At 52.3% G+C, this 11,158-nt stretch overlaps 1 protein-coding gene across 5 annotated transcripts; it reads left to right on the forward strand.

Moving 5' to 3' along the window:
• Positions 1-1,669: 1,669 nt before the first annotated feature.
• Positions 1,670-8,449, forward strand: Slc25a45 (solute carrier family 25 member 45). 5 transcript variants are annotated; one of them, XM_090347388.1, is made up of 7 exons: positions 1,670-2,047; positions 2,549-2,632; positions 3,602-3,645; positions 3,828-3,899; positions 4,193-4,378; positions 6,682-6,940; positions 7,051-8,449. In XM_090347388.1, the coding sequence occupies exons 2-7, from the start codon at positions 2,596-2,598 to the stop codon at positions 7,317-7,319; spliced, it is 867 nt and encodes a 288-aa protein (XP_090203514.1). In that variant the 5' UTR covers positions 1,670-2,047; positions 2,549-2,595; the 3' UTR covers positions 7,320-8,449. The 5 variants fall into 5 exon arrangements, with proteins under 5 accessions (XP_090203514.1, XP_090203515.1, XP_090203516.1 ...); XM_090347389.1 differs by having other exon boundaries at positions 1,670-1,835; positions 2,483-2,632; XM_090347390.1 differs by having other exon boundaries at positions 1,670-1,835.
• Positions 8,450-11,158: the final 2,709 nt, after the last annotated feature.

Raw genomic sequence — 11,158 nt, forward strand, 5'->3', positions numbered from 1 at the left:
TAACATGCATGAAGACCCAGGTTTGATCCCTTGGTACTACATACCTAAAAAAGGCCAGAAGTGGTGCTGTGGCTCAAGTGGTAGAGCGCTAGCCTTGAGAAAGGCCAAGGACAGTGCTTAGGCCCTGAGTTCAAGCCCTAGGACTAGCAATGTATGTATGTATGTGTGAATATATATATACACAATTGTTTAAAAAATAAAAAGAGTCTCAAGGGCTTTCGGTGCCCGGCTCATCCCAACATTTTACTAGTTATTTTGAAGATGGACTTTCATGGACTTTTCCTGCTTGGCCTGTCTTTGAACTGTAATCCTCCGGATCTCAGCCACCTAAATATCTGAGGTTACAGATATAAGCCACCTGCTCTGACTCACTCCTTACTTCCTAAAATAATTTCTGGTTATTTTTGAGAGTCTGGCTCTTTGCCCAGGGTGAGCCTCTTACTTATGCTTCTTGTGTAGTTGCACCAACATGTCCAACTTTGTTGAGATGAGGGTCTCAAATACTTTTCTGGGGGAGGGAAAGTGGGAGGAGAATGTGGGATGGAGTAACAATGTTGGAGAAGAGATGTACTCACTACTTTATGTATGTTTGTAACTGTACCTCTCTGTACATCACCCTGACAATAAAATTAAATTAAAAAAAAAAACCCAACAAAAAGACAAGGCTGGGAGTTTTGCCTAGTGGTCGAGTGCTTGCCTAGCCCGCACAAAGACCCGGATTCCATTCCTCAGTACCACATACATAGAAAAAAGCTGAAAGTGGTGCTGTGGCTCAAGTGGTAGAGCTCTAGCTTTAAGAAAAGCTCAAGGACAGTGCCCAGGCCCTGAGTTCAAGGCCTAGGACTTGCAAAAACAAAACAAAACAGGAGTGTGGCCTAATGGTAGAGTGCTCATCTAGCAAGCACAAGACCCTGGATTTGATTCCTCAGTACCACATACATAGAAAAAGCTGTAAGTGGTACGATGGCTCAAGTAGTAGAGCTCTAACCCTGAGAAAGCCAAAGGCCAGTGCTGGGGCCCTAAGTTCAAGCCCCAGGGATGGGGCCGGGGAAGCTTTCCCCCCAGGCTGGCCTCCAAATTGCAATCCTTTCAATCTCTTGAGTAGTTAAGTAGTTCCTGTGCTTGCAGGATAATAATGAGCGCTAGCATGTGAGCTACTCCACCATTTCTTTTTGTGTTGCTGTGTGTGTGTGTGTGTGTGTGTGTGTTTAATCAGTTCTGGGGCTTGAACTCAGGGCTTTATGCATGTTAGGCAAGCACTCTATCACTAAGCCACTTTCCCAGCCCCACCCATCCATTCTTCTAAGACTCACTACCCTAGGCCAGGACTAGTCAGTAGCTAAAACAGCCAGAGATGCTTGACTACTCAGACGACCAGCTGTTCACCCCCAGAGCCTGTGGGCAATTAGCACAATGCGGGGAAGGAGAGGCTGAAGTGGGGAGGGTGCCAACTGCTGGACAGGAGAGCAGAGCACAGGGGCAGAGGAGCTGATTCAAGAAGGCCTCCCAGAGGTGACATTTGAGCCCCCAGCTTGAAGGAGGCCAATGAGAGAGTGTCCAGGAAGAAGAGAGGGTCGGAGCGAAGTCCTGGAGGCGGGGAGCTTGTGTGCAGGAAAATAGGAAGTGAGGTCAGAGGAGAATGGGTGGCACTCTGCAGGCTCAGCCTAGAAAGGATTTGACTTCCCTTTCTTTTGTTTTCCCTTTTTTGTTAGTGTTATTTTCTAAAGAAGACCACTTCCTTCTCACACCTTAGAGGCTGTGAAGTCCGGTATCTAGGTGCCGGCACCTGGCAGGGGCCTTCTCCACTGGGTCATCCTATGACGGAAGGAGAGAGGGTGAGAGAAAGAGCCACAGAGAGAGACAGAAAAGGATTTTGATTTTGCGTGAGAGCAATATGGGGCCATTGGCAGGCAGATACATGAACCTTTCCATTGGTGACAACCCCCATCCTTCCCTGGGGTAGGGGAAAGAGGAGGCCGAGGGAGGCTGGGATTCTGGGTTTCTAAACAGTTCTGGAGAGAAGCAGACAGACAGCCCCCAGGACCTGGTGAGTTCCTCCGGGGTGGTTTCTTCTGAGTTGTGCTGGCTGTCTAGGCTCCAGAAGCTGTTGTGGGCCCAGTGCAGGCCCAGGCTGCCCCCTGCTGTCCAAGCTCTGTCATTACATGGTTTTACTGCCTCATAAGGTGGGCCTGGGGTCTTTCCTCTTGTGGGATGAAAGGAGTTTGGGCCCGAATTCCTTGTCCACTGAGGCAGCCCTGAAGGGGCCCACTAGGCTGGGGCATTTGTCATCCTCAGCTTTGAGACGAAGCTGTCACTGCCTAGGCAAGGGGCTCAGGCACCAGCAATGGCTGTCGGTCTCCTGGTCCCGTGAGATCGCCTGCTGTGCAGACCCCTCCAGGCTCAGGGCCACCGAGCCAAAGTTGGCTCAGCCTCACTCCTGGTTACCTGAAGTCTGGGCAGTCAGCCACTTCTCACCTTACAGGCGTGGTTAAACATTAGTGGGAGGTGATCGGGTCCGTGGAGGGGGCGGATTACATTTTTCAAACAGTCTCTTGTACCGAGTCCAAGCTGCCAACTGCTGCCAGAGCCCGGACAATGCCTGTGGAGGAGTTTGCAGCTGGTTGGATCTCTGGTGAGTCATTTTGCTTGTTCTGTCACATCTTCCCCAAGAATGGATCACTTCCTGGGAAGATGAGTGACAGGAGGAGGTAGGGCTAAAGTCACCATGCTCTTGGCATGCCATCGAGCCAAGTGTCCTGAGTCTCCCGAGAGTGGCCTGCCTGAAGGAGAAGGGCAGTGTGAAGTCCAGTATTTAGACGTTGGCCGCTAGCAGGGGCCTTTTCACTGCGTTATCCTATGATGGAGGAGAGAGGGTGAGAGAACCAGAGAGAGAGGGAGAGGAGGGTTTTGATTTTGACAGATGTACACAGATACATCTTTCCCTGGGGCTGGGGAAAGAGGAGGCAAGCCAGAAGAAGCGACGCCTACATTCTAAGGTCTTGCTGGCTGAGAATCCACAAGTCCCCTCTCCCAAGCCACCTTGTGGGACTTAGGAGAAAGTTCACCTTTGACCTTACCTACTGTTCCAAGTTCCCCTAGAAGCCTTTGCCCTACCTGGTTGTGGGCGGTACGCCTGGCCTCAGGCCTGCTGTGGGTGTGTACCCATCCCTGCTTCTGGTGACAGGTGGCTGAGGAAAAAAGAGGGACCTTCTGGGGATGAGATCTCCCCCAATAAGACCAGGCGAGGGGAAGGGCGCCTCTCTTGGGGCCAGCAGGACTCTGGGAAGGAGTTTCCAGCTCTACCAGTGGCTGGCTGGGGTGGGCAGCATCTGCCTGCGATTGAGACCACAGTCTTCTAGGCTGAAGGAAAGCAGGAGCACCTCTGGCAAGGAGTGGGAGCAATGGAGATGCTTTCCAGAGTCCCATGGCTCTTGACACGTGTGGAGGAGCAAGTGTTTTGTGCATGCGCGTACTCAGGCCACGCCCAGGGTCTTGGTCCCTTGTTACAGCATCTTCCTAGCCTGATATCTGGTGTGTGCCTTCCTCCTGTCCTGAATCCCTTCGTCTTCTGGCACTCACTGTAGCACCTTTGTCACCACAGGAGCTCTGGGCCTGGTCCTGGGACACCCCTTCGACACTGTGAAGGTGAGGCTAGGAGAGCCACCAGAGGAACCAAACTAAAATCAGAGGCCCTGCGTGAGGTCAGGCCTGCCTCCTGGGGGGGGGGGCTGGCCCCTGTCTCACCCCCTGGGTGGCAGCCACAGCAGGGCAGAGCTGTCTGCCTGGCAGCCTTGGCCTGCCCAACCTGCCCTGTCCTTCTTGCCCAGGTGCGGCTGCAGACCCAGAGCACGTACAGGGGCATCGTGGACTGCATGGTCAAGACTTACCGCCATGAGTCGGTGGGTGCCCGCTGCGGCTGGGCGGTACCCGCTTGTTTCTTGTTAGCTGGACTCTGCTCTTGGAAGAGAGAAGACCCAAGCCTAGAGCCCCTTGGGGGTGGGGGTAGCAGATAGTAGCTTAGCCACCCCCCCAACATGGCGTGGAAGCCTTACCAGCTTCACTCTCCCCAGGTCACGGGGGGCAGGGTTCTGGTCAGTGGGATCCAGCTCTAGAAGGCCTGGCCTAGAAAGAGCAAAGGAGAGACTCAGGATGCCAGTCCACTGTGCCACTCGGCCACTGTGCCACTCCACAGGTCCTTGGCTTCTTCAAGGGAATGAGTTTCCCGATGTTCAGCATAGCTGTGGTCAACTCCGTCCTGTTCGGGGTCTACAGCAACGTCCTTCGAGCCCTCACAGCCACCTCGCACCAGGAGCGGCGGGGGCAGCCACTCAACTACACGCATGTCTTCATCGCAGGCTGCACCGGGGGTGTCCTGCAGGTGAGGGAGAAGCGCGTGACCTGCACACCAGCTGGCACCCGTGATGGCCAATACATGTGTCCACTCCCGGCCCTCTCTGGTGATGAACAAACCTACCTGGGGGCTGGGGGACCCTGGCTGGATTACGGCTTGCCAGACTGCAGGTCATGGACACCAAAGCGGGGGCAAAGGAGAGACAGAATTGAGCAGGGGGGGAGTGCTAGGAAAATGCCCTGGAGACGCCCCTGGAGGGCCTGCCATCCGTGAACTGGACTTGTCCACCTCTAGAAGGTTCTACGAGCCTGGAAGCTGTGGGAAGACTACCCTCCATGGTGACCTTTCACCATCCCAACAGAGCTCAGAGCCCAGCCACTCTCATGGTCTTAATGTGGTCCTGGCGTTTGTCCAGCCTGCCTGGCCAAAGACTGGCTCTGGGCATTCGCCTGCACTACCAGGGTAGCTTTGATCTATGAGCCACTCCTGCTGCCCAGGCCACAGGTTTGAACCATTAATCATTAAGTCATGCCCAGGTCACAGATTTGAATCATTAATCGTTTAAGTCACACCCATCATTTGCTTTTGGTCTTTGTTCTGTGCCAGTGGCGTGAGCTTCTGAGGACAGAAAGGAAGCCAAGAAGGACTTTCAGGCTGCAGAAGGGGACTGAGTTGAATGGGGTCTCTGATCATAAAGGGACAGAGGCTGGGCACCAGTGGCTCATGCCTATAATCCTAGCTACTCAGGAGGCTGAGATCTGAGGATCACAGTTCAAAGGAAAGTTTATGAGACTCTTTTTCTTTTTGGCCACTCTACTACTAGACCACACTCCTGGCTCTATGAGACTCATTACCAAAAAACTACTCAAAAAAGCCAGAAGGGGCCAGGCATTTGGCCTAGTGGTAGAGTGCTTGCCTAGCATGCATGAAGCCCTGGGTTTGATTTCCTCCGTACCACATACACAGAAAAAGCTGCAAGTGCTGCTATGGCTCAAGTGGTAGAGCTCTAGCTTTGAGGAAGCTCAAGGACAGTGCCTAACCCCAGGACTGGCGAGAGAGAGAGAGAGAGAGAGAGAGAGAGAGAGAGAGAGAGAGAGAGAGAGAGAGAGAGAGAGAGAGAGAGAGAGAGGGAGAGAGAGAGAGAGCGAGAGAGAGCGCAGAACAGGACATCTAAATATGCTGTCCTGCCTAGAATTCAGGAAAAAAATAAAGTAAAATAGTTCTAGAACCTTCCATATCACCATGCTGCTCTCAGAAGTCTCTTCCTTGTGACAGCAATGGCTGGGGGCTTGAAAGGCAGGAAAGAGTGACCCAGCACTGCCCTGTCCATGATCCATCCTACAGGAGGAGAGGGAGGGAGACTGCAGCTGGCCTAGTAAGAACAGGGCGGGTGACATGGCCTTCTCCCAGAGAAACTCAGCTTGCTGCTTAATGGTCACAGTCTTTGAAAAGTTCAACCTCTCTCACTGTTGGGAAAATAAATCAGGCTTGCCTTGGGGACCCACTGCCTGCTGTGGCATGAGGAGGGTGCTGAGTGCTGATGGGGCCTCATGCCAAAGACCCCACCCTACAGCCACTGGGGGAAAGGCCTGGAACTGGTGGCATAAGCCTCTTTGCCTTTCTTTTCTTGTGTGTATGTCCGTGCGCATGTGCGTGCATGTGCACACGGGTGTGTACACAACGGTGCATGCTGATCCTAGGGCTTGAACCCGGGCCTGTGTGCTGTCCCTGAGCGAGGCTAGCACTCAACCACTGCAGCCACAGTGCCACTTCCAGCTTTTTCTGTTGTGTGGTACTTCATGCATGCTAGGCAAGCACTCTACCACTAGGCCATGCTCCTGGCACATGTGAGTTACTTTTGCTCAAGGCTAGCCTGCCCAACTTGAGCTACAGCTTGTTCTACTGTCAGCTTTGTGTGTGTGTGTGTGTGTGTGTGTGTGTGTGTGTGTGTGTGTGATTAGAGATAAGAGTGTCATGGATGCTTCTGCCCAAATTGGCTTTGAACCTTGATCCTCAGAGCTCAGCTTCTTTTTTTTTTTTGCCAGTCCTGGGCTTGGGCTCAGGGCCTGAGCACTGTCCTTGGACTTTCTCAAGGCTAGAGCTCTACCACTTGAGCCCCAGCACCACTTCCGGCTTTTTTCTATGTATGTGGTACCGAGGAATCGAACCTGGGTCTTCATGCATGCTAAGCAAGCACTTTAACCACTAGGCCAAACTCCCAGCCCCTGAGCTCAGCTTCTTGAGTAGCTAGGACTATAGGCGTGAGGCACTGGTGCCTGGCTTCTCTTGTTGTAAGCACACACGCAGTGCCTGTGTGTCCTTCCTCACAGTCCTACTGCCTGGCTCCTTTTGACCTCATCAAAGTCCGTCTCCAAAACCAGACAGAACCGAAGGCGCAGGCAGGTGGCCCCCAGCCCCGGTACCGGGGGCCTGTGCATTGTGCAGCCACCATCTTCCGGGAGGATGGGCCCCGGGGGCTGTTCCGAGGATCCTGGGCGCTGGTGCTAAGGGATACCCCCACCTTGGGGATGTACTTTGTCACCTATGAAGGCCTGTGTCGCCAGTACACACCAGACGGCCAGAAACCCAGTAAGTGATGGGGGTAGGGCACAGGGCTGGGGCGAGGGTACGACTGGGGCTAGGGAGGGAGGTGGGGTTGGGGGTATATTCTGGTCCCATCTGACCCAGCTCTGCCCCAGGCTCTGGCACAGTGCTGGTGGCCGGGGGCTTTGCAGGCATCGCCTCCTGGATCACAGCCACTCCCTTCGATGTGATCAAGTCCCGGATGCAGATGGACGGGCTGAGGCAGAGAAAGTACAAAGGGATTCTGGACTGCATAGCCAGCAGCTTCCGGCAGGAGGGGATTGGCGTCTTCTTCCGAGGCATGACCATAAACAGTGCTCGGGCCTTTCCTGTCAACGCCGTCACCTTCCTCAGCTATGAGTATCTCCTGCATGCATGGCAGTGAGCCTGGCCAGACCTGCAGCAGCACCCCAGCCCGCCGGGGGACTGGAGCCCCAGCACCACCACTCAGCTTGCAGTGCAAAGCCAAGCTACTCAGTCAGCCATCGCCCCAGGTCCAGCCAGCTGGGAGCCTTCTGCAGAGGAAGCCAGGCCCAGCCAGACTCCAGGGCTGAGCTCAGCCTTGAACTTGCATCTCAAGCCCTTCTTTCCTTCTTTCTTTCTTTCTTTCTTTCTTTCTTTCTTTCTTTCTTTCTTTCATTTTTTCTTTGCCAGTCCTGGAGCTTGAACTCAGGGCCTGAGCCCTGTCTGAGCACTGTCCTTGGGCTTTCCTCAAGGCTAACACTCTACCACCTGAGCCACAGCACCACTTTTGACTTTTTCTATGTATGTGGTACTGAAGAATCGAACCTGGGTCTTCGTGCATGCTAGGCAAGCACTCTGCCACTAAGCCAACCTCCTGGCCCCTCGAGCCCTTCTTGCTCTTGAAGCAAGAGCACAAACCAAGCCATCAGTGGAACTGGCAGCACTCCAGCCACCGGGCCACACTGCCCCTCTGACTCCACTGGACACAGCGTCTGACCCTTCCCATTTCCGGAGATGGTGCGCTTGGCTCACCTCAATCCCCCTTCCAAATCTCTTCAAAGAGGAGACCTCTTGTCTCTTCCCTGTCCAGAATCTCCAGTCTTCCAGGAGCTCTCAATACCTTCAGAACCCCTCCAACATCTTTCCCGTAGGTTTTCTTCTCCCTTGGTGGCTTTGTGGCCTTGAAACCAACAAGCTGACCATGTGGCCCAGGCCTGGGGTCCTTAGCCACTGGTTAATCAAAGCAGTGCCTGGCACAGTTTCCTGCCATCCCTGTTGTTATTATTTGTCAGTCATGGGGCTTGAACTCCGTCCCTGGGCTCTTCAGTTCAAGTCTAGCACTCTACCACTTTTGAGCCACATCACCACTTCTTGTTTTCGCGGGGTTAATGAGAGATAAGACTCTCACAGACGTGCATACCGGGGTTTCCACCCATGTCCAGCAGAGCGCGGTCTGCAGACCCTTGGAGATGACTTTGGAGTTTCCAGGCTCCCCAGTCGACCTGCATACGTTGATCAAAGCCCTTAATTCTGCTGCATTGTGCGTGTGTGTGTGTGTGTGTATGTGTGTGTGTGCATGCACACCTACCAGTACTAAGACCTTGAACCTCGTGCTAAGGCACCCTTCCTTCATTTTTTTCTTTTTCTCTAAAGGCTGGTGTTGTACTATTTGAGCCATATCTCCACTTCCGGCTTTATGCTGGTTAATTGGAGATAAGAATCTCCCAGATTTTACTACTTGGGCTGGCTTTGAACTGTGATCCTCAGCTCTTAGCCTCCTGAATAGTTAGGATTTCAGGTGTGAGCCATTGTGTGCAGCTTCTACTTCTTTTTTTGTCAGTCATGGGGCTTGAACTCAGGGCCTGAGCACTGTCCTTGGACTTTTCTCAAGGCTAGAGCTCTACCACTTGAGCCACAGCACCACTTTTAGCTTTTTTCTATGTATGTGGTACCAAGGAATCAAACCCAGGTCTTCGTGCATGCTAGGCAAGCACTCTACCACTAGGCCAGACTCCCAGCCCCTTCTGCTGCTGCTTCTTGAGGGTTGCTTTGACTCGTGGTTGTTTCCTGCCTTCCCCATTAATTTGGGAGCATCTTGTGTGCAATGTTGTATGTCTGATTGTTCCAGCGCAAGCCCAGTGCTGGGCTAGACATGCATCTACAATAAACACATGTTAATTGAGGTCCTGAGTGACCCGGCAGTCCTTCTTCCCACGCCAGCACCACAGCTCTCTGCTGAGCACCTCAGCTCTGTTTGCTGCCTGAACCATCTCCAGGTCCTCTCTGGTAGAGGTGGAAGTTGGAGGTGCCTGCCTATAGCACTTTCCTTCTCCCCCATCTCAGTTGCTAAGTGAGACTTAAAAACTGACAGGACATTCCTTTAACGGTCAGGAAAGGAGAACGTCACGTGTGATGGTTTGTGTCGGATCTTTCCTCGTGCTCACTTGCATTCTGGATTCCCAGTCCCTTAGAGACCTCATAGACCTACCTGATCCTAGAGCTCTGCTCTAGGAAGGTGACCTTGGCCTTGGCTCCCAGGCATTACGTAACTTGTCCTAGATCATAGAGCTTGCCTGGTTGCCTCTGCTCCAGCTCCAGAGCCTGATCCTGCTCCACTAGGCGCTGTGGGCCTGCTGCAGTGCTGAGAGCCACAGGTGCCGCCCCCTCCCCCCCTCTAGCAGTGATGGTCAGAGCACCCATCTCCCTTCCTCTTACATGACAGCCCTGCTTCTAAAGCTTTCGTTGGATCCAGTCTGTCCTTTCCAATTCTAATACCATAACCATGGTCCCATCTGAATCTGAAAATATAACCTAAGTTGTGGGGTTTTTTTTGACCTTTTGTGCTCAAGATTAGCGCTGTACTACTTTGAATCACAGCTCCCCTTGCGGGTTTTCTGGCGGTTAGTTTAGAAACAGAGTCTCATAGGCTTGCCTACCCAAGCTGGTTCTGAACCACGATCCTGAGATTTTTTACAGGTGTGAATCACCAGCGCCTGGCAATTTTTTTTTTCAGTGCTGAGGTTTGAATCCAATGCCTTGCACATATTAGGCAACTCTACCACTGAGCCACCCCCTTGAATCTCAAGTCTTACCAAGTCATTCTATTCTTCAATGACTTTCCATTGCTTTGAGGAATCAGGGCAAGCTCCTTCACCTTCTCTGCAAGGCCCTCATACACCTGCTCTTGACTCAAGCCAGTCCTGGGCTTGAGCTCAGGGCCTGAGCACTGTCCTTGGACTTTCTCAAGGCTAGAGCTCTACCACTTGAGCCTCAGCACCACTTCTGGCTTTTTCTATGTAAATGGTACCGAGGAATTGAACCTGGGTTTTCATGCATGCTAGGCAAGCACTCTACCACTAGGCCGAACTCCCCGCCTCTTAGTTATTTAAATATAACTGAGCCTAGTCAGAGCCAGGCCCTGAGTTCAAGTCCCACAACTGACAAAAACACAAATCATTTGGATACTCTTCTTCCACAGGACATTTGCATATGCTCTCCTCATTGCCTCCCATTTACCTTTCAGCTCTCAGTTCTATACTGCTTCCTTAGTGAGACCTTCCTTAGCCTGTCTAGGTTGGGTTCCTGTGATTCAAAATCACCTGGAAGGTGCTAAAATATAGATTGCTAGATCCCATCCCTAAATGTCTGGTTCAGTAAGTGTGTATCTCACCAAGTTCCCAGGTGCTAATGCTGCAGGTGTAGACACTGTACAACCAGTCACATGCTTTCACGTTATCCCCTCCTCAGTCTATAATTACACTCTCCTCCTCCCCGTGATGTTGATTATGTCTGTCTGCCCTCTAAACCACACACTCCAAGGAGCAGAAATTCTGTTTGCTTGTTTTTTTCCACTCCCTCATCATCAAAATTCTAGCTGGTATATAAGGGTGCTTAAGAAGTAGTTGTTAGGCCGGGAGTTTGGCCTAGTGGTAGAGTGCTTGCCTAGCATGCACGAAGACCTGGGTTCGATTCCTTGGTACCACATACATAGAAAAAAGCCAGAAGTGGTGCTGAGGCTCAAGTGGTAGAGCTCTAGCCTTGAGAAAGTCCAAGGACAGTGCTCAGGCCCTGAGCCCAAGCCCAGGACTGGCCAAAAAAAAAAAAAAAAAAAAAAAGAAGTATTTGTTGGATGGGGCTGGGAGTTTAGCCTAGTGGTAGAGTGCTTGCCTAGCATGTGCAAAGACCCGGGTTCAATTCCTTGTACCACATACAAAGAAAAAGCCAGAAGTGGTGCTGAGGCTCAAGTGGTAGAGCTCTAGC

This window comes from Megascapheus bottae, chromosome 16, assembly GCF_031878675.1.
Source record: "Megascapheus bottae isolate mThoBot1 chromosome 16, mThoBot2.hap1, whole genome shotgun sequence".
Lineage (NCBI taxonomy): Eukaryota > Metazoa > Chordata > Mammalia > Rodentia > Geomyidae > Megascapheus > Megascapheus bottae.